Raw genomic sequence first — 21414 nt, 5'->3', positions numbered from 1 at the left:
GGTGTATTACACTTACTTGGGTCGCGGAAGGTTCCTGTGTTTCCCAGAGAAAGTCGTGTGGAGTGAATAAAATGAAAGACACTAGTCAGTAAGTGTTCTTTAATGATGCAACATTAACTTGATGTATTAGTTTTAAAGACATTTCAAAAGGGAACCATTAACGGAATAAAAAATATCCTTGTCCGTTCTCTTCTCTCTGTCTCTCTTTCACATCCGACCTCCCAACTCCTACCACACACGCACATAAACACATGCACAGTCACATTAAGTTTGATTTATGCAAACTAGGTCTTGTTTGTCTGACACCATATTCCTTCCAACATTTACATCTAAGCATATACTCTGGATATTTGTTTGCTACCGCCAGTGATACCTAGATGCATACATTATTCATGCAATACCTTGTACAGTAGCAGTAATGTTTATTTTACGAGTTTCCTTCAACGGACCAAAGATGTTGTGCTATTTCTCCCAAATTACCATCACGCAGCGAAGCAAAAGCCACAGCTGCCTAAAAAGTGAGAAGCATGTACATTTTTAATATTTAATGTGTAGTGTGACTTTAATCAACGCTCTTATTCGTTGGTGGTGTGGGTAATTAGACATTCTAATGAAGTGCTCTCCCTACTTCCTCTCCCACTCTCTGCTAAAAATGTCTTGGCTGCCAGGCCTGTGGCCATCAGGCTTGACGTATTGTGCGGAGAGGATTTAAAATATTTAACAGAAACGCTGACTTAAATTTCAGTCCTCAGACACCAGGCCTGATACACTCAGCCAGAGACCAGCCACACACAGTCATAGTTCTCCCTAACCAAGTGAATACTGGTGCTGTGGAGGAGCAATTACCACAACATGTCTAATTCAGCAGTTATAGGCATCCAAAGAGTGCAGGGGGGAGTGGTGCAGCAATGTGATAAAACAGCTACCAGGCTGTTTAAAGAGTCCCAGTCTGAGATAAAAGCAAGCACACACACACACACACACACACACACAGGCAGGCACTAACAGTTAGCACTCACACCTGACCGACCTACATCCAGATGGACTGTACTTGGCCACTGAGCTAGCTGTCTGATCCCCTTTCTGCTGCCGTCATGATTTAAGCCGACCGCCTTTTCTGCCCAGGAACAGTAAAACTGTCTTTAAGATTTCTGGCAGTCACAACTGTAGCTAAAACTTCTAATCAATTTGTGGCTGTTCTCATGAAGATTCAAGATCGAACCAGATGGCTGGTTAGACTGTAGGCACTGTTTGGCACTGTTCTGCTCAGCCTAGTGGATCCGTCTGACAGCTACATAGCCTTAAAACACACACACACTCTCACACATATACACACAACTCTAACACAGCAGTGGTTCTATGTACCATGTCAAACCACTGACAGAGCAACAGACAGAGGGACATACTGCATCCACACATGCGTGTTGACGAGTCTTCACACACACACACACACACACACACACACACACACACACACACACACACACACACACACACACACACACACACACACACACACACACACACACACACGTGTGTTTAGGAGGAGCTAACCGGTGGAGTTGAAGACACCAGGTGAGGGCGGGGTGAAGCTCTCAGCCAGCAGAGTGTTGTAAGGAGAGTTACCAGTGCGAGTCTGCAGCACCGGGTTTGTCAGAAGGTGGTTGCCCATGGTCGCTGCAAGACACAGACATGAAAAAAATAAATAAAAAAAGAAAAGAATCATAAACAGGTTCTTATCTTTGCCTCAAGTGTAAGTGCAAAGCAAGCACGAGCAGAAATGCTGCACACAATAGGGGCAATATTCTGAAACTCACGTTTCCAGGCTTGGTAATAACATCTGGAATCATAAAAATATTTACTGTTTATTCAGATGGGGTTATTTTTGTTATGCCGACACTTTATGGTGTAATGCATTTCACAGTGTTCTCCTCAATGTTTATGCCTGCTGATTGTAACCTTTGAGTACAAATACAATTCCAGGGGAAAAAGGTACTGTTTGGAGCATTGCCACACATTTTTTCCCCCCTTGGCTCCTGACAATGTAGTCAGATGTGGGGAGGGGGAAACAGTAATGCATGCCATTATGTAGTCTAAGGGTGCAGCCATTGAAACACAGTTAATTTCACAGTGAAATGTGAATGCCACAACAAGACAAATATAATTCAAAGAAATGGCACACAGAGAATGTTGTATAATGCCCATGTATGGCCTCAGCCTGAGGCAACTCGAACAGAAATGCCATGAAATTAAAAATAGGACAGCATGACGGAGAGTAGTCCAAGGCAAAGTGCAACCTTCAGGTCTCACGCCTACCGTTCATCACACAGCAAGGGAGCAGGGAATTCTAAAAAATAAAATATGCACTCGCACACAGCTATTTATTTGTCATATTCTGTCCTCTTACACCTCCCCTGTCCATCTTTCTGGCACGTCACACAACACAACCGCCCCCCCACCACCACCACCACCACCACCACCACCACCACCACCACCCCTCTTCCCGTCTCCCTCCATTCTCTGGCCTGCTCTGCTTTGTCTTCACTCGACCACATTTTCTCAGTTCCTCATGCCAGAATTTTTTCAAACACCACCAAATTAGTCGGGATTAGCTGCCTGTGTGTACTATCTCATAGGAATATCCTGTGGAAAATTAAAGGAACTAGCTTTAAGTGGGGAGAAAAAGTAGGGCGAGGGGAATCATGGGAGCCTCTGTGTGTGTGTGTGTGTGTGTGTGTGTGTGTGTGTGTGTGTGTGTGTGTGTATGTGTGTGCCTTGTCTTCTGGACACATTACTATTGTCAGGAAGAGATTGCGGTTCATGAAGAAGTGAAGTGGAGAAATCAAAGAGATCCGAGATGCCAGTGATAACAACGTAGCGTCTCGCCTCCAGATTCGGCCTCTTTAATTACTCCTCCATGATAGCGGCTCTTTCTCTCTATATATCTCTCTTTTCCCCTCCCTCCCTCCCTCCCTCCCTCCCTCCCTCCCTCCCCTCCTTCCTGCGCTCCCCTTCGTCTTCCACTTTCTGCCAACTGACAAACTTTTCTCAGAAGCACAGAAAAATAAAGGCTTCACAGCACAGTTGTTTGTGTTTGACAGCACAACATGCGATGATCCACATTGTGAGTCTCCTCCAGGCCTGCTGATTGCTCTATCGTGACAAAGAAACCCGGAGCGCCCGCCCACCCGAACCTCACACACGCACACGCACGCACGCACCTCATCCATCCAGCTCGCTCTTAGCACCCCTCTTCCTCCTCGCCCCCTGCCTTGCTCCTGTCACTCTCCTCAATTAGAATAATTACCCCCTGTTCGCTCACACGCTAATCAGTTCATTAAAAACAAAATGGATGAAATTAGCATAGAGAGTGACGGCTGATTTAGCAACTGCTTCTGTGTCATCATCAACAGCCCACCACCCCGCCACCCCGCCACCCCCCGCTCCTAAATCTGGAACCTGATCCAACCTTGATCGTCTCAGTGTCACCGATGGCTGCGGCGGTGACGCCACCGGTTGCTGAGGCTGAGATCACGATATTAATAATGCCTAATGCCCAATTCATGCGCTGTGCAGAGTTCAGGGGGGGCAGCATGCGTCACTGTGTTCAGGCGGAGAAGACATGGGTGTGTGTTTGGATGCCATTAATCCCTTGCAACCACTAAAGCCTGAGAGGAGAGGGTTCAAAGCAGGGCTGAGCAGCGTCGGGCTAACGCACAGTTGTATTACAATATATATATATATATATATTTTTTTTTATCACGACAGTCACAACACCTGTAATTCTGTGACAACAAGATCTTTGCGTAACATGTGTGGGAGAATAAATCTCAGAGACCATGACACGATACATTGTGATATATTGTCTGTCCTCCGTCTACATTTCTTAATGAAAAACTGGAAATATGAACAAATAAGCTGAACAATTTTCTCACTGCCGATGGCTGCAAACCGTGGAGAGATGAAAAAAGAAAACGAAATAACACTCTGTGAGAGATGTGAACTAAGATATGGTGTAATGACTAAATAGTCTTGTTCTTTAAGGTAAATTAGCATTAGTGACTCAAAAACTCTAAAATACACTTGAATCAGTTTAATTATAGCAGCACATGGCGCAGCACAGGCGTATGAACTCTCTAGCACTGAGCACACACCCACATATCATATCCACATAACAGAGATGACGGGAATCATATATTTCTAAAACTGCTGAGTGCTTTTACTGACCAGTGGCTGCCACTACACTGCAAACTCATACCCACCACCCACCAACCAGCCATCAACCATATGTTATTCAGTCTAAGCTATTGCTGTCACTAGCTGGCCTGTTGGCTGTGAGAAAATCTGAATCATTAGATGTGAGCATACATTTCATTGTCCTGTCTACTGTCAGACAGAATAATGGGGCTTTTCTTGGCTCTGTCCATTCCCATGTTTTTTTCTCCCCCAATTGTGTTAAATTGTGTAATATATTATGTATTTGTGTCCTTTTAGGCATGCATAACTTAATGAAAGGGAAGCAGAGCAGTAACAGAGGATGGCCTCACCGCGGTTCAGTGTCGGGGTGCTGTTGATATCTCCCGCCATGAAAGAAGATTCTGTCTGCTTCCGAACCGTGTCGTTCCACATCCTGCGGATCCGACTCTGGAAGGGGGAGCAGAGCGCAGTGAGCGGCAGCAAACAGACAACAAGTTAAATATAGAAACACGGCGGGTAGACTTTGTAACTCAGTGGGGCTGCTGTAATCAAAACTGTTGGGCTTGCTCTAATCCACAAAGAACAATAGGCAAACAAGCCAGATAAAGCGACAGAGGCGTTGGGTAAATGGGCACAAAGCTATGTCATGTTATCATGAGGGGCGCTAATAAACTCAAGACACGATTGCAGTAGCTGATAAAATTGTTATTTGGAGGCGTCTTATTATATTATATTGTGGGAAAGCTTGTTTGTAAGGACTGTGTATGTGTGTGTGTGTGTGTCATTATACATATGCCAGGATACACAGTACTTCCAGATGTCTTCTATGGTGCCTGTGTCTATATATAGCACATAGACTTCAAAGGATATCTTTATTAATGAGTCATCTACTCTCCGGTAAGCACCGGGGCTGCCAGCAATAGCTGGAAACATAAAAGTAAAATTTCACAACAGAGGTGAGTAAAGTGGCTAATTAGCACAGATTTTCACCAGAATCATCTAATGAACACATCACACTATATATATCAACATATAACACGCTTTAATACTGTCCTGTCTTCAGGAACAGACTGTATAGCAAGACTAGTCTTTCAGTCCCTGCGTCTCTCTTTGTCACCAGCTACTGTAATGAAAACAACGTGACTGTGGGCTGAAGAGTACTGTAAGTTAAGTAAGAAAATAAAAGTGCTGTGTGAAAGTAATCGGTGAGTCATTGGTATTGATCAATCAATGAGCAATCAAACCCCCGCAGATACACTCATTTCATACTTCACAATCTTATATAATAGACCTTTTAAACAAGGCAAAAAATAAATAAAGTAGCAGCAGGGTGAGGACATTTCCTATTAATTTTGTTCCGACACAATTTTTTTTAGAGTGTTGCAAAAAAAGACAAAAAAGAGAAAGTCATTCATTCCCCTGAAATAAGATGATTTATGCTGAGAATAAGTAAAAATCATCTTGCTGCACAGGCAGATTTACTTTTCATTTGTTCCGTGAAAAACACCATTTTAAAACTCAACAGTGGCCTGATTGATTGATGTGAGAAGGAACACACAGACAGGTGTGTCTGCATATGTGTACATTGCTTTGCGTGTGCTATCATTTTATGTGTGGGTTGTGTGTCGTGGACCCCACCTGTCTGTGGGCTGCTGCGTGGCGAGCTTGGCTGCCGCTGTAGTAGCGGTTGTTGGCACGCAGACCCGAGTTCTTCAGGGAGCCGTGGGAGCTGGTGGTGGAGGTGCGGCTGCAGCAGTAGGAGTGACGCAGACACTTACTGTACTCCTTGTGGACCTGTAATAAAGGGAAAAAAAAGTCACCACCAGCACTAGAGGAAGGCTTTAAAGCCACTCGTAAACACAAACACTTAGGACGGATGAATGTGGAGCTACAAAGGCTTTTATCAAACGGCTACAGCAAAAACCTACTTAATGAAATCAATCTAACACACTGCAGGTACTGAATATCCATCCATCCATCCATCCATCCATCCATCCATCCATCCATCCATCCATCCATCCATCCATCCATCCATCCATCCATCCATCCATCCATCCATCCATCCATCCATCCATCCATCCATCCATCCATCGTCAAACAGTAATTTCTATATATACCTTCTTCTGCAGGGCACAGTGGAAGATAAAGATGAACATGCCCTGGAAGGCATTGAAGGTGGTGAAGAGATAGGCCATGATCACTGTGTTCTCATTGATAAATAGGAAGCCGAAGGCCCACGTCATCCCCAACAGGAAGAGCAGAGCGATGGCACCCAGAGCCCATGACCTGATTCAGGAAGACAAAGAAAAAGTTTAATTGTGACACACAGGGAAATTGAATCATCCAGCTGACAATGTGGTTTATTAATCATAAAATATTCTTCTTGAAAAACAAACCAACAAAAAACCCCACCAACAACACTAGTTTCAGAGTATGAGTCTCTTATTGAATAATTTGAACTAACTTAATATTATCCAGGCGGCTGGAGTCGGGTTTGAGTGCTGAAGAATTGCGAATCATCTTGTGCAACGTGATCATGAGGAAAATGAGGTTGAGCTGAGGACAGAAGATAAGAGGAGTCAAGTAAATGCGTAGCGAACTTTACTGTGTGCTCCAGAAAAACTGAGCACAAAGCAAACATGGTGAAAAGATACTTTTGGTTTTTACTGTGTGATATCAAAAAATGGAGAGGGGAATAATACTGTCTGACAGTAAAGCTAATACCATAATAACAAATGAAACGGGTCCAATGAAGCTCCAGATGAAGTAGTTATCCACTCGCAGCCAGCATCTGGAGTGACACAGAGGAGAAGAGAGAGTTTTACACACAGCTAAGCTCACGAACAAACACGCACACATACAGTACCCAGACGCACACACACGCGAGCAGGCATGCACACATTATTTCCCTGTCTCAGCGGATTATCTTATGAAGGCTAATCATCAGGCTTTGGCTAAGTGTGCTCAGAAAAGCCAGTCCACGGGGAGGTGCAAGAGCCGTTCACACAGCACTGCATATTACATTTCCAGCTGGGGGAATAGCATAATCCTACTTCTCAATCTGCAGGTGCAAAAGGCCTGTCTTCACACGTACGCTTTCTTGGTCCCATAGCTCCTGTAGTCTATGGCCGCGGAGATGCCCACCACTAGGGCGGGGAAGCAGTAGCCGCACAGATAGTAGTACTTTTTGCGGGAGTACTCGCTCTCAAAGACCTCCACCAGCATGAGATAGAGCTGCACGCCCTCCAGACACATCCAGGAGAAGGCAGCCAAGAAGAAGAAATGCAGAAGGCCAGCAAAGATGGGACAGGCAATCTGAGGGAGAGAGCAGAGAGAAGAGAAGAGAAGAGAAGAGAAGAGAAGAGAAGAGAAGAGAAGAGAAGAGAAGAGAAGAGAAGAGAAGAGAAGAGAAGAGAAGAGAAGAGAAGAACGTGAAGAGTGAATCCATTACTCAGTACAATAAATGTTTATATAGTCATGTAGTAACACACCACATCTCCACAGTCACTTTTCAATAAAAAAAAATTGCCACTTGAGTGAAATATAAAAAAATATTAAACTGATCTTTCATAAGGGGAACAGAAACCTGAGGAAACCCGGCTCGTGTGCGAGACGCTGGCATCCTCAGCAGGTGTCAGGCTAAACATGTTGCTGTGTGAACTCACATGGTACTCCGTCTTGTCGATGCCGATGAGGAAGAGCAGCTCAGCGATGAAGAGGTTGATGCAGAGGTTCTTGTGGATGGTGTTGCGGTCGGTCTGCAGGCCTCGCAGGAAGCAGAAGGTGGAGATGCAGATGGCGAGGCACACCAGGGAGATGACGATCCCCACCCAGGTGATCACAAACAGGATCAGCTCGTGCATCCGCCCCTGGTACTGAGGTCCGGACAGAGTCGGATAAACAAGAGCGGTGGGTTTTGAGAGAGTGGAAGGAGGAAGGAAGAAGGAGGGGGACACAGTGGAATTGGACAAACAGAGAGGGGAAGATAGAGTATTAGAAGCATGGGATGTGAGATGAGGAGCACAGAGATAGATGGGATAATGGTGGATGGAAGAGACAATAGGGGATAGATAGACAGAGGAGGGGGAGGGTGGGGAGAGAAAACACAAAATTGCTTTATTTAATATTTGTAAATATATGCAAGGAGCTAAACTGTAGAGACAAGAGACAAGGCGTCCTGAAAAAAAAAAAACATGACATTCAAATTCATGTGAATGTCAGCGAGAAGTAGCAGGACATGAATTTGTAAGCGTGTGCCTCCCTGTGTCAGAGTGAAAGAAGGAGACGAGAAAATTCAAAACAAAGAGCTTGTCAGCCTTGAGAGGGTACATTAATGTGCATGTGTGTGCGGGTGTGTGACTGAGTGTGAGCGAACGCTAATACTGGCGCGTATGAATGTCTGCATAAATTACCCGGGCTTCCATCTTTTAAAAAAAAACAAAAAAAAACGTGCGCCTTAGTTGCCACGCCCTCGTTTACTTACATCGGGCTCGTGGTGAGCCATGAGCACGGCGAAGTTGGTGAGGTGGCTGCAGGAGCAGGTGGTGTGCGTGTTGTTGGTGTCCAGCAGCCTGCAGCCCTGCGACGACCACTGGCCCGTCATGGAGCGCTCCGAGTAGTTCCAGAAGGAGCAGTTAGGGGTGAAGTAATTCTCCAGCTGCGGAAGAGGAGAAACAACAAAAGAGGGGAAAATGAGAAGAGTTCATGCGTCAGAATGTAAATGAAGCGTAAATGAGGACTGAATTAGGTCACCCCCAGGTGTTTGAGTGTGAAGACCACCGGCTCAGTGAGAAACACTCTGCTGGACTCTTTGTTGATGGAAGCAGCGATTACGTGGGAATTGACCGCCAGCCGCCTCTTTTCATGGCTCGGCCTTTCCACTTCCACCTTCACCGTGGCGTTCTCGGTGGACAGGAAGGATCCCAGGTTTTTGTAGAGAATGAACACCACCTTGACTTGTCCTGCACGCAGGGGAGGGGAGAGAAAAGGCAGAAAGAGGATGAAGAGGAAGCAAACGAAAGACAGAGAACACGAGAACAAGAGTGAGAAGAAAGGGAAGCAAAAAAAAGAGGCAGATTTTATGTGAAAAGGAGGATACAGAGAGAAGAATGAAAGAGAGAAGGAGGGGGAGGAGAGGAGGAAGGGAAGGGGTAAAAGAGCAAATACAGAAATGGAGGCATAATATGGTAATGGCAGCGAGAGTGACAGAGATAGAGAGCGGGGAGTGACAGGGGGAGCGAGAGGGAGACAGAGAGAGAGAGTTAGTGAAGGTTAGAATGATGGTAAGGACCGTTTCATTTTGACTGGTGGAAGAGAGCGAGATTTAATGTGGAGGGCAATGGAACATTCATCCCTCAAGCATTCACAGATCTCTTATTATTCCATATGAATATTTCATGTGCGTTTGTTTCAATCATTCTAATCTCGTTCCCACTGCAGAACCGAGCGGAGACAGAAAACAGAAAAGGGTAGGGGATGAGGGGCCAATGGAGGGAGGAGGGGAGCGGCGGAGTGGAGGATGATGGGGTGGGGTGGGGCAGTGTGTGTGTGTGTGTGTGTGTGTATGTGAGGGGGGGGGGGGGGGGTGTTAGAAACAAGTGAGATGAGAGAGGGGGATAAGATGGCGGAGAGACGGAGCGAGGGAATGGAATGGGGAAGAGAGGGAGTGCTGAGATTGCTCTGTCAGGCTGGGGCCGATTGTAATCTACACGCCTCCCCAGCTATTCTATTAAGACTGCTGTTAAGAAACCATCAGGAAAAGAAATTGTCTCAGCGCTTTTGTTAATCTGATTAGTCTATTATTATGAACCAATAACTTAGTCAACTGCATGCAGATTGTTTTAAGCTTGCATGAAAATGCAAATGGAAACATAAGAGAGAGGGCTGCACAGGACAGTGTCATTTTTCAGTCCTTGGGGCCACGGGACGGGACGGGACGGGACGGGGAGGGGTGAGGGGTTGCTGACCGTTGCGACTGTACTGTTTGATCGTAGATGCTGAGAGGTAGATGGTGCTGTCGCTGGCATAGTTCTGAGGAAACCACAAGTCCTGCAGGTGTGACTCTGTGTTGAGAACGTGCACCTCGAGATCTGATGGTGGAAACATAGCAAACAAAAAGTGATGAGGAACTCGGCGTTGAACAAAATACAACCTGGAAGAATTTAGCAACACACTTGGGTTCATCAATTTATACAGTTTTCTCACCGATGCTGGGTGCTCGGTCAGAAAAGCGGCCGTCCAGCATGTTGTTGGCCAACAGGAAAGCGCCTTTTTCCAGGACGTCCAGGAGCATGGTTGCGGTGTGGGCCTGCTCCGTGCTGTTCATGTCCTGCCACGACACCAGAGCCTCGGGACGAAGCAAGTTGTCCAGTGTCTGCACCACCGCCTGTCACAAACAGGAGGTCTACTGTTAGTCATTGAAAACACATTACAACAAGATAGCAAAGAAGAAGTTATGAAAGAAAACTTAAAATAACTGATCCAGCTTAAATGTAGCCACAGTTATGATATATTTAAATTATTGTAAATGCTCAGATTTTTTTTTTCATAAATACAAATTTTTTCCTCCTTCTTCTTTAAATTGCCGGTTGGCTCTTTGTCTCTTAAGCAGACACAACAATGCAAAGTACTCGTGAAATAAAGACCCATTCTTAGCAACCATTTAGTACGACACAAAATTGCACATGTGGGACACAAATAAAGCAGTAATGATACGTTATTGGTTTTGTGCCATTTAGTGCACTCAGCATTGTGGACTAAATGACACAGAACAATTCCATAAGAAAGTGATTAGTATGCAGATATCTAGATAACTAATCATTAGGCATTGGTTCATTAACAGAGGTTTTAGTAGTGCGCTCTCTATTGTCAGGATTAAGTGCCATTAGCTATTAATTAGCTAGTCTGTAATTATCAGTTAGTTCCTGATTTGTTTATTACTTGTTCTTAATAATTATTCATTTTATGTACCGAGTTGTAAAGTGTAACCATATCACGCTATAATTTCCTAGAAACTCACCACTCCCCTGCACTACATTTATTACAGTGCTATGTCAGACATATTACCATTCTATTTCACACTTACAATTCATTTAATGGCAATTTTGATGGTTGTATCAGCTATCCAATTTATTGGAGTAGCCTGCTTGATGAATCATGTAATTCTCTTGCTCAGGCCTCTCAAAATGAAGGATTGACTGCCGTATGGAATAAAGAGCGTTGCTGTTAACAAAATGAATTTAGCATCAGATGCACCGCACACAGCAAAGAAAGACCGAGGATGTGTTTTTTTTGTATTTTCTTATCCTCTCATCACTGAGGTTATACTGAGCTGGCTTGCAATGAGTGACAAAAAATAACGGTCCAGTAACACACTACACAGCAGCGTTTACTTCATCCAGCAGAGATCAGAAGATGCGGTGTCATATTACAGTATGCTGCAGACAGGTCAAGACACACAAAAGAGCGTGTGCTGCAGAGTGCCGCATTTCATCATTACAAAGAAGCATACACAAGGCCTTTTCATGATATTAGATTACAGCTTTCTCAGAACCAGAGATATTGCACAAATATTGAAAAAGCACAGAGGGGTGTAGTAACACAAACTGTTGCCTTTCATGCTATCGTCAAATTACATTTTCTCAGAGCCGCCGATATTGTACCTTATTGTGCAACAACGAGGCCAGTGCCAATATTGTACAATTAGGCTCTATCGTAGTGCAACAAAGCAAAGATTATGTCACAGAGAGATGACTTCCACGTTAGCTGAACCCACATTTCAAAGACGTGTGTGCACCACCAGCAATCGAGAAACTACAAATCAGCTTTTGCTGCTCAGAGAAATACTACACCAGCATTTAAATACTGTACCTGCTGTCTGCCAGGAGTTATACCAAAGCTTACTCACACTGCTCTTCAACACCAACGAGAAATTCCATAAGTGATGAGTCCAAAGGCAATATAAATCATAATACAGAGCACTGAGCCAAAGGAATCTCATGTACAGACCTAGTCTACTCCAGGATTTATCTTCACTCAGTTATTTTAAGTCACATTGCAGTTCTACTCCACGGGCATGTAAAGGAGGCAGATAAAAGAGAAAAGCTACCTGGATGTAGGCCCGACAGGTCCGCTCTCGCTTCTGGAGCTGGAAGGAAGAAAACAAAGGCTGGAATTAAACAGCTAAACACAAAAACTGTAAATTACTGTGCACTGGGGGGGTAAATTCACATTAACCTCAGTGTTCTTTTCCAGTGCTAGAATTAAACATAGCAGGGGCATGTGTGCTTGTGTGTGCACTTATGCGTGTGTCTTCTACCTTGTTGTAGTTTCGTGCAGCTGCCTCCTTGTTTCCCGGCCGCAGGGCCTGAAGCTGGGCGTCCAGTATGTCCAGCAGCTGCTCGATCAGTCGCACTGACGAGCTGATGTCTCCCGCCTGGATCCTACCCCGCGTGTGGTTCACCAGCTCGCTGGCGATGTTGGCGGCGTTCTCACCGCTCTTTATCTGCACGGGAAAATGCACCCGCATGTGTTTACATACACGGATATTGTATTATATGGATGATAAAACAGACTTTGATGGGATCGTTCACAGCTGCTTGAAAACTGCTAAATGTTTGCATGCTCCCTTAGAAAACACACATTCCAACACTAAAAAAAAACCCTTCATAATGTTTGTTCTGTGATGAAGAAAAAAGGATTTTCTTTTTTTATTAGCCCCTGTTGTATCATGTTAACAAAGATGGACCTTGTAGAACAAATATGTCAAGTTTTTTATTCTCCTGAATGTCGTTTCACTTGAAAATCACACCCTTTGCAACCACTTTGCAATTGCAATTGATTTTTGCCAAAAGGAGAAGGTATAATGGATTCCTCCAACGATGTTACTTTTCAATGTGATGCTACTTACCCTTCCAGGCACATGCACACACACTTAAAAAAACATTTTAGAGAGCCGGTCAAGGGTGTGCATGGTTGAATAAACAAAGGTTTCTCCTACAGAAATAACCAGTTGACTTTTACTTCACTGCTGCACGTACTTTGCCAACATTTTTAATTATTATACTGAATACCGTGGCACAATTAGGTCTTTTAAATGGCAGTCAGCTAAGTTGAAATCATTGTGTGCATTATCGACAAACCATGATGTTCAGGTAGAATGCATTATGAGTCTATGATGGAGGAAATGAAGTGGCAAGGTACTTTGAAAGCTGTAAAGCCTGATTCTTAAAATAATTTAACCTAGCAGTAATTAAAGAATATTAGCGAAAAAAGAGAAAGTTAATTAAGTATTAAGAGCAGATGTCTTGTAATGAAGGGCCAACTTGAAATGAGTCTGTATTTTAATCAGGTCAGCCTTAGAGATATGTTAATGTGTGAGTGGAGGTGGACAGGGAGGACGGCCGGGGCAGTGAGGCAGAGGAAGGGGACAGACCCACAGCCAGGGGGTAGGACTCTAGGTCTCACCTTCTGGGCCACCTGGTTGACCCACGGGGAGGTGCAGTTACTCAGGTCAGGACCCCGCGGGTTCCACATGACCTGCTCCGCCAAGCAGTGGAACGAAGCGATGCCTGGAGACGAGCACAGGGAGAAGAAATAGAGGAGGGAGAGGGGGGAGTAATGGAGAGATAATAAGTGTAAGGTGTCTGCAATTAAAGGCGAAAGTGCGGAGGAGAGGGATGAGCACAAAAAAAAGGGATAGATTTTTTTTTTATTGAGAGAAACGGAATGAAATGAATTTTAAAAATGCAATACTCAAAGTGTTTGGAGAGGAGGAGGTAGAGAAAAAAAGTCTGAGAGGAAATGGGTCAGAAGTGGAAAAGGTTAAATAATGGAGTGTAGGGCAGTGAGAAAGTGAGGGAAGAGAAATGGAAGAGGAAGATTGCAGGGGGCAGAACAGGCTTTGATGCTGTAAAAGGAAACAATTTAAAAGGAGCATATGCACACGTAACATTTACTCTGCACACGCAGGCACACACACACACCAGAGACATCAGGCTCGATCCCTCACTGTCAAATAAAAACCACCTGAAGGGAAGCGTCTTCCACCAACCATCATTTCCAGCTCGGTTCAGACAGAGGACACCATGCGGGGATAAAACCAGAGAGGGGGGTCTATCTGCTCTTGCTAACACAAATAACCAACGTCAAGTCACAAAGACAAGGCAGAGAAAAGACGAGAAGTGAGACCGCAGAGCGAAAGGGAGAGAGAGAGAGAGAAAGTGAGAGCGATAGAAGCAGAACGGAAGAGCGGAGATGACAAAAACAATGCTTCAACACTTCACAGTTGTAGAAGGATCAGAGCAGATGTGGCGTTGCATTTCATACCCACTTTTTCCTCTCTCTCCCTCTGATTTTTTGCTCCCCTCCCATTCTTTTCTCTATATTCTCCTCCATCGACCACAGATTGGGTTTGAGAGCTCTGCCAAGATGTGGCAATTAAGCCAGCTGCTAATTTAACGTTACTGCCGAACATACAGAAACATTGAAAGGCCTTGGAGAGGAAGATGGAGGGAAATGCCTTTTTTTTCTCCTGTGACTAAAGAGGGCTTTTTGATGGCTGCATGTATAGAGGTATAGAAACAAGCATGAAGGGGTTGAAGCCTGTGTTGTCTAGCCTTTCATTGCATTATTTGCCACTTTCAATCAGCTCCGGTTCTTTGGGAGATGAGCCTTTCATTTATGGAGGACAGGCTTTCATCTGCCAGTCCACAGGGACCGTGCCTGCTGGTGGGACCAACGCAGGGACGGGAGAAGACAACAGCGGAAAAAAACAAGTGTGAGAGCACAAACATGCTGATCACTTGGGCACATGCACAGAAGAGATATACGGCACATGCTTGTTTGTTTCATGGAGTGGAAAAAATGCACACACGTCTAAAAATAACACACACATGCAGCTGAGCTGTCCTCACCAAGTGATCCTTTGGGACACGGGCGGTCCACGGTCTCTCCTCTCTGCGTGGTGGGCCACTGGACGCCACGCACCAGCTTCGCCTCGCAGACGTGGAGCTCCGGGCCTTGAGGGGGGCTCGGCGGGCGGCGGGTGACTGGCACGGTGGCTGTGATTGGTCGCAGGTCTGGGTGCTTGTTGATGGAGCCGATCGGGCGTGAGGTCGGGGCCAGAGGACGCGCTGTGGACGGGCTGGCACTCGAAGTGAACGGCCTGGCTGGAAGAGTGGTGGTCACTTGGGTGGTGGTCAAAGGCCCTGAGGTAACAACATGTGAACATGTGAAGGGAAGAGACAAGAAAGTCAGAGTTAGAGGCATGAGTGAGAGACAGTTAGAGATGTATAAGAGGATGTAAGGGATTTGTTAGAGCTGAAAGAACCCCAACAGCAACAGGGAAAAGAAGAAAAGAAGGGATCAAGAGAGTGAAGGACATATGCATGTGAATATAAGATGTCTTTCAGAAGTTGAGTTCAAAAGTTAGCCCGACAATAATTGGGGTGTCAAATACTTTTTGGAGCCTCTCAAAGCCCGCTCTCCAGAGAGAGGAGGAGAAGCAGGGGAGGAGACGGAGAGAAAGCATCATCACAAGTCGGGGAGAAGTAAATAATTGATCAAATGTATCAGAGAAGTCACCATCACTAACAACCAAACCTAATGCGAAGATAAAAGCAACACATCACAACTACAAAATCCTAACTGATCAAACGCAGAGTCAGCGCACAACTCTGCGAGTTGCTCCCGCCCGTCTGTGTCTGCCTCGTCTCTCTCTCTCTCTCTCTCTCTCTCTCTCCCTGGGCATAATCCAAGCTTTATACAGGCCTTTATGCGGCTCAGATATACAGTACATCCAAACCTCCCTCTCATATTGATGGACTGCCAAAATGCAGTGTGGTGTTCTCGTTTTTATCCTCCCTCTTATCATTTCAGAATGACTTTTTCATTATCCATGACAGAGAGAAGTTGATATGAAGTACTACAGCAGTCATACCTGAGGAGCTGCGCCTTACTGTAACCATGGATGGAAATACAATGATCTGCTATCTGAAGCATCCAAATGTCAGATAAGACACAGTCACAAATGCATTCCCTGAAACTGTTCCCTGGTCACGCAAGAAACATCACTTTGTATGTGCATGTACTGCGCGTACCGGAAATTTGAGAAAACTTCATTCCAGATTCTCCTTCATAAACATTCACAACACATTAGAAACAAGACATAAGAACAAAGAAACACAATTTTTGGACATAGAACCCTTTTAGTTGTATCTTTTTGTTCCACTTTTCTAGGAGGAAAGACTGTGCAGTCTCCACACCGCTCCCAGTATTTCTGTTCATAATATTTGCTGTGGAGTCTGAGTCAACAGCAGATGTGTTGATTCTCAATTTACAGTTCTATCAGCTCTTGCCTGGGTCTACAAATATAAACCATCATGTTCAATGGTAATTCTCAACTCAAGGTCAACTGTATATGTCAGATTTTGAAATAAATCAACCTTAGTATATGAAATAAAACCTTACTCCCAGCTTCTCTGATGCCGAACCCCATAGATCAGACCGGCTAAAGCTCAGCTAACATCTGAGTCAACATCCTCCCAAACCACTCCTCACCTGTAGTAGGGTCCGGTGGTCCAAACTCCAGCGGGTAACGCAACACGTTGTAGTTGTTCCAGACATACAGCTGGTTGTCTCGAGGGTTGTAGTCCACGGAGGAGATGTACTGATAGGGGTTGGGGAAAGGGATGTTGACGGGCTCCTCCCGTGCACGGTTAGTGTTGTAGGCGTACATGATCAGGTCGCCGCCCGCTTCGCTGTCGTCATCCTGGTAGACCGACCGCACTGCGTACAGCACGCCGCAAGCCATGAAGGCGTTGGACGCCAACCTCTTGTCGAAGCTGGTCTCCCACGTGCCTTCAAAGCGCAGGGTGTAAGGGTTTACCTGTGGGCAAGGAAGAGATGCTGAACTCAGCCGCTCAGCTAAGGCTTAATGTATAAATGATCAGACTGGGAAGCTTGAAGAGAGTTTTTGGTTTTGGGGGGAATTTTAGTTATAGAGGTCATAAAAAAGTTACATTTCCTCAAGAATATAAGAGCAAGACTATTAACGTTTGATGTCTTGATATCACGTTTTATCTCTCTGTGTGCAGATTGAAGGTACCGTACAGCATGTTGAATTGAGAGTTTAAGCTCTATTAGTTCAAGTCTCTGGTAAATGGTTTGGAGATAATCCACTGGACTTTTGAAAAAAGATACGTCATGATTAATAAAACCATACAGTACATGGCTGAAATGAGCATCAGTCAAGTTTCTAATTTCATTATCAAAAATGAAATGACATTTTTCATCCTCCTTCTGTTTACATGACCCCACAGCAGCACAGATTGCACCTCTATAAAAATGTAAGGATTTACAAGCACCAGTCAAAATATCTAAAACGTAATTAAACCATCAGCCTTTGAAGGGCAGACTTTATTTTTTCGCCTTTGCATAAAGCTGCTTCTCTTCTATGTACTTTCGACCTATATGCTGAGGCATAACAGGAACCTAGAAATGTTTGTTGCATTCTGGAGAAAAATAATAAAACTCGATTCCTTAATGATGTAAGTGATCATTTTCTTGTTTATCACTTTGGTTCGCCATTATTCTACACTTTCATAGCTCATGCAGGGTCTGATATTTCAGATGGATAGTCTAACTTATGCAGTTTGAAAAACAATTTCCTGGTAAGGTCAAAGATGGTGATAATAAATGGGACCCATCTCTTGGAACAACACATTAATTGAAACTCTGATTTCAGTTGTGTTTGTTAAGAAACAAATAACCAACTGGTATTATAGTATGAAAGAAAGAAAGAAAGAAGTTCAAATGTGTTGAGGTTTTCAAGTGCGCAAAAGCAATGTGACTTTGGAGTGAGATCCATGTGTACAGTAGAGTGCGTGCAGCAGCCTAACAATGTTTGAAGCCAGAAGGAACCTGGTTGTGGTTCTTCCATCCCCCAAAACCAATCAAATATTTTCTAGACCGAATTTAGGTTCAGATTAAAGATGATCTTTTGCAGATGGGGCTGGTCAACGATATCTCTGCATCTCATTTGCCAGTGCACTTGTGTAACCTGGACGGTAAGTCATTCACGTGTGACACATGACCTTTTTGCCGGACTACTAAAATGAGATTTTGACATAATCCACTCCTCCATTTATAATCCCACATCTCATCCCCTTCTGTGCAGCTCTGCTGTCGCACCTGGCTGACCACCAGTCGCCCGTTGTTGGACTCGGTGGCGTAGATGACCCAGAGGCCGTTCTCGTCCACAGCCAGGTCGATGTCCGACTTCCCTCCCCAGCGGTAGGGAGAGGTGTCGTGGTAGTTGGCGTTGGTGATAATGGCCTCGCCGCTCTTGATGCGCGTCCGTAGGTCATACTTGACTATGTTTCGTGTACGTTCTTTGTTGTAGAATACTGCACCGTCGTACACCACGAACCCGGTGCCGTCGACTCTGTTGGGCAACCTGTTGACAGAGAATCACGAGTGGTGAAGGAATGCAAGAGAACAAGTCAATTTATCTACTACCCCGCACGACAGAATCCTCCAAGACGGCTTCACGGTGAGCAAGCTGACACCACAGTGGATGCGTTCTGCTATCACCATCCACATCCACATCAAACGCCAATAAATCAATACAGCAGCAGATGCTATTTGATCATCCAGGACAGTGGGAGGCGCCCTCACTTGTAGGTGGTGGTGGGTCTGTTCTGTTTGAAGTCCTCCCAGGAGGCATATTCATACAGCATGTCGGTGCGATAGGGGGTCCAGGGCATGACGTACAGACGGTCCCCAGACTGCAGCGGGTCCTTGCACCACGCTCCCGCCTGGTGCTCCGCCTCTTGCAGGGAGCTGGCCGCCTGCACCCGCAACAGCGTCCCCGGACACACAAAGACTGGAGCAGAGGAAGGGGGTTGTTGGAGCAGAGAGGAGGGGGGGGGAGAAAAAAGGAAGACATAGAAAATGACAACAAAGCATTGTAAAAATGAAAGATATCATGGAGATGGCAGGGGAGGGAGAGAGGAAATGGGAAAAGGCCAAAGACCATGGAATACAGAACAGGAGAGAGACATGGAGGGGACAGAAGGAAGATAACGTGAGTAGATAAAAGTAAGTTGAGAATTGAAAAGGAAACAAAGAGTAGAAGGAGAATAGGACGATGGGGGAGAGGGGGGGGGGAGTGAGGTGAGGTACATTATCAGATTTAAAATGAAGGAACATATAAAAGCTCATTTGTAGAACATCAGCATTGTGGTTGGAAAGCGTCTGGATATGATAAATGGGAGATTTCTGGCTGCTGCCGCGGCTTAGATGTAGTCTCTAATCTAATTTATCTTGGCCTATTTTTTATTTGATTGTACATTTTTTATTTCAAAGGCCTCTGCTTCCCTGCTCTGCGACTGGGTGGTAAAACAGTAATTGTGGAGCTTGTTCTATTAGGACTTGAATTTGGCTCTCAGTCAAGAGTAATGCCTCAAAGAAAAAAAAAAGCATCCTGGGGTAATGATGTGAGGTTGGCCAGGCCTCCTCGTCCGCCGCAACTGCAACTGCAACTGGGCTTCATACAGTACACCCACACTCATGCCACACGCACAGAAACAGACGGAGACACAGACAAACAGTCCCTATTCCAAGCAGACATAGATACACACTCAAAAATACAAAGGGAACTCTCACACACAATCCATAAAGTAACCAAGCATACACACATACATGTATACAGACACACACACACACACAGAGGATGTCTACTTTAGGCAGGTGGAGGTCATCCGCTGGGGACTAGTGTAAATTGGCTGGTTGACGCAGCGTGTCCCTGCCTGACAGAGACAGTGCCCTGGGACCACTGGGCGTGCCAGGTGATCTATGAGAGGAGCTGCTGGCATCCTCGCTACTCTGACATCACAGTGGTACCAGCAAGAGAGAGAGAGAGAGAGGGAGTTGGAGGCACTACAGAAAAAAAAAACAAAAAAAAACAGCTGAGGAGTCCCCATGTCTCCTCTGCCAGCTTATTTATGTGGCTCTCTGGCTCGGGGTTGCGACAGAACCAGACACCTGCTGGTCACCTCATGATTGAACGCATCTCTGAACTAATTGGACGCTGCTGGGGCATTTGGACACAGATGACATACAGCACACATGGATGCACAGAAGGACAAGACACACGCATACCATCCCCAATACACACGACACGCCGCAGACAGCGCACGACATGCATTGCACACACCAACAACATGCATGCATACGCTGTCACACTGTGACTGTTAGAGTGATGGATCAGTCTAGGCTCAAACTGTCTTGAATATTGCATGGAGTCTGGTGCGGGAGGAGAATCATAATAGAGAGATCGGGGAGTTACCTCAGGCTTTTGGAAAATCCAGCTTTCTCTTACAGCCTTCTGTCATGCTGTTGTTGATAGTGACTGGTGATCTGTAGCGCCAGGCCACTTAGGAATTAGCCTGTTCTTTCTAAGGGGGTCCAACAGGGATTGAGACTGGCAGCCAAACAGGAATCTAATCAAGCTCAGGCATAAACAAACACTCTGAATACAGACTCTTCACGGGGAGGAGGCTTGTCATGCTCCATTGTCGAACCAAAATGCTCGCTCGAAAGCAGGGACGCCTGAGGTGTTTGCTTTGCAAATATGAACGTGGGTGACTGAAATATGCAAAATAATGTTCAGAGCAACGGTTAAATCTGGCACTTGCAGACAGCCGAACAATGAAATCCTTGACTAACATCTTGTCAGTCCTCCGTCACAACACAATCAAATGACATCTTTATCAGTCCAGACGCAGCATGAGTGCATTGCAAATAAGCGGAAGTTGTGCTCCAAAATAATTCAAATAAAGGTCGCTAAGAGAGAGGTATTATCGGGAACAGAAAGCTTTGGAGCCGGAATAAAAAAAGACGACCAATAGAAGTAGGACACTGCCTCAAAAAGTACAATGCTACTGTAAAAAGAGAAATAAACAGCATGCAGAATGAAAAGCAGCGGCTCTGCATGTAGGTGACCCATAAACAAAGCCAGGAACACTCTGCCTCAAGGTAAAATAAAGGACAAAGAAACACAAACATGCAAGGCTGTTCTCTACAGCATTGATGACCTACTGGAAAAGTAAGTATTAATATGCACGCGAGCATCCAACTCATCTGTTGCCACGATACAGTGAAACTTATTACAATATTACAGTACAATAGAAGGCGAATGAATATGCAATGCCTTCT

General features: G+C 45.1%; 1 protein-coding gene across 1 annotated transcript in view; it reads right to left on the bottom strand.

Moving 5' to 3' along the window:
• The window catches only part of adgrl1a (adhesion G protein-coupled receptor L1a), a gene marked incomplete at its 5' end in the record, with an annotated part of 50363 nt that overhangs the window by 1372 nt on the left and 27577 nt on the right, over positions 1 to 21414 (bottom strand). Inside the window, 20 exons of the mRNA XM_083976412.1 lie at positions 17 to 34; positions 1555 to 1677; positions 4548 to 4644; positions 5836 to 5991; positions 6315 to 6483; positions 6662 to 6753; positions 6922 to 6988; positions 7292 to 7512; positions 7863 to 8072; positions 8681 to 8854; positions 8950 to 9158; positions 10164 to 10286; positions 10402 to 10582; positions 12305 to 12343; positions 12515 to 12700; positions 13663 to 13766; positions 15111 to 15404; positions 16756 to 17083; positions 18388 to 18652; positions 18874 to 19081. Of these exons, the coding sequence (XP_083832538.1) occupies positions 17 to 34; positions 1555 to 1677; positions 4548 to 4644; positions 5836 to 5991; positions 6315 to 6483; positions 6662 to 6753; positions 6922 to 6988; positions 7292 to 7512; positions 7863 to 8072; positions 8681 to 8854; positions 8950 to 9158; positions 10164 to 10286; positions 10402 to 10582; positions 12305 to 12343; positions 12515 to 12700; positions 13663 to 13766; positions 15111 to 15404; positions 16756 to 17083; positions 18388 to 18652; positions 18874 to 19081 (3264 nt within the window). The remainder of the gene's footprint in view (positions 1 to 16; positions 35 to 1554; positions 1678 to 4547; positions 4645 to 5835; positions 5992 to 6314; positions 6484 to 6661; positions 6754 to 6921; positions 6989 to 7291; positions 7513 to 7862; positions 8073 to 8680; positions 8855 to 8949; positions 9159 to 10163; positions 10287 to 10401; positions 10583 to 12304; positions 12344 to 12514; positions 12701 to 13662; positions 13767 to 15110; positions 15405 to 16755; positions 17084 to 18387; positions 18653 to 18873; positions 19082 to 21414) is intronic.

Source organism: Trachurus trachurus (assembly GCF_905171665.1).
Source record: "Trachurus trachurus genome assembly, chromosome: 8".
Lineage (NCBI taxonomy): Eukaryota > Metazoa > Chordata > Actinopteri > Carangiformes > Carangidae > Trachurus > Trachurus trachurus.
The sequence above is the reverse complement of the archived record's forward strand: the minus strand, read 5'-3'. Positions and strand labels throughout refer to the sequence as shown.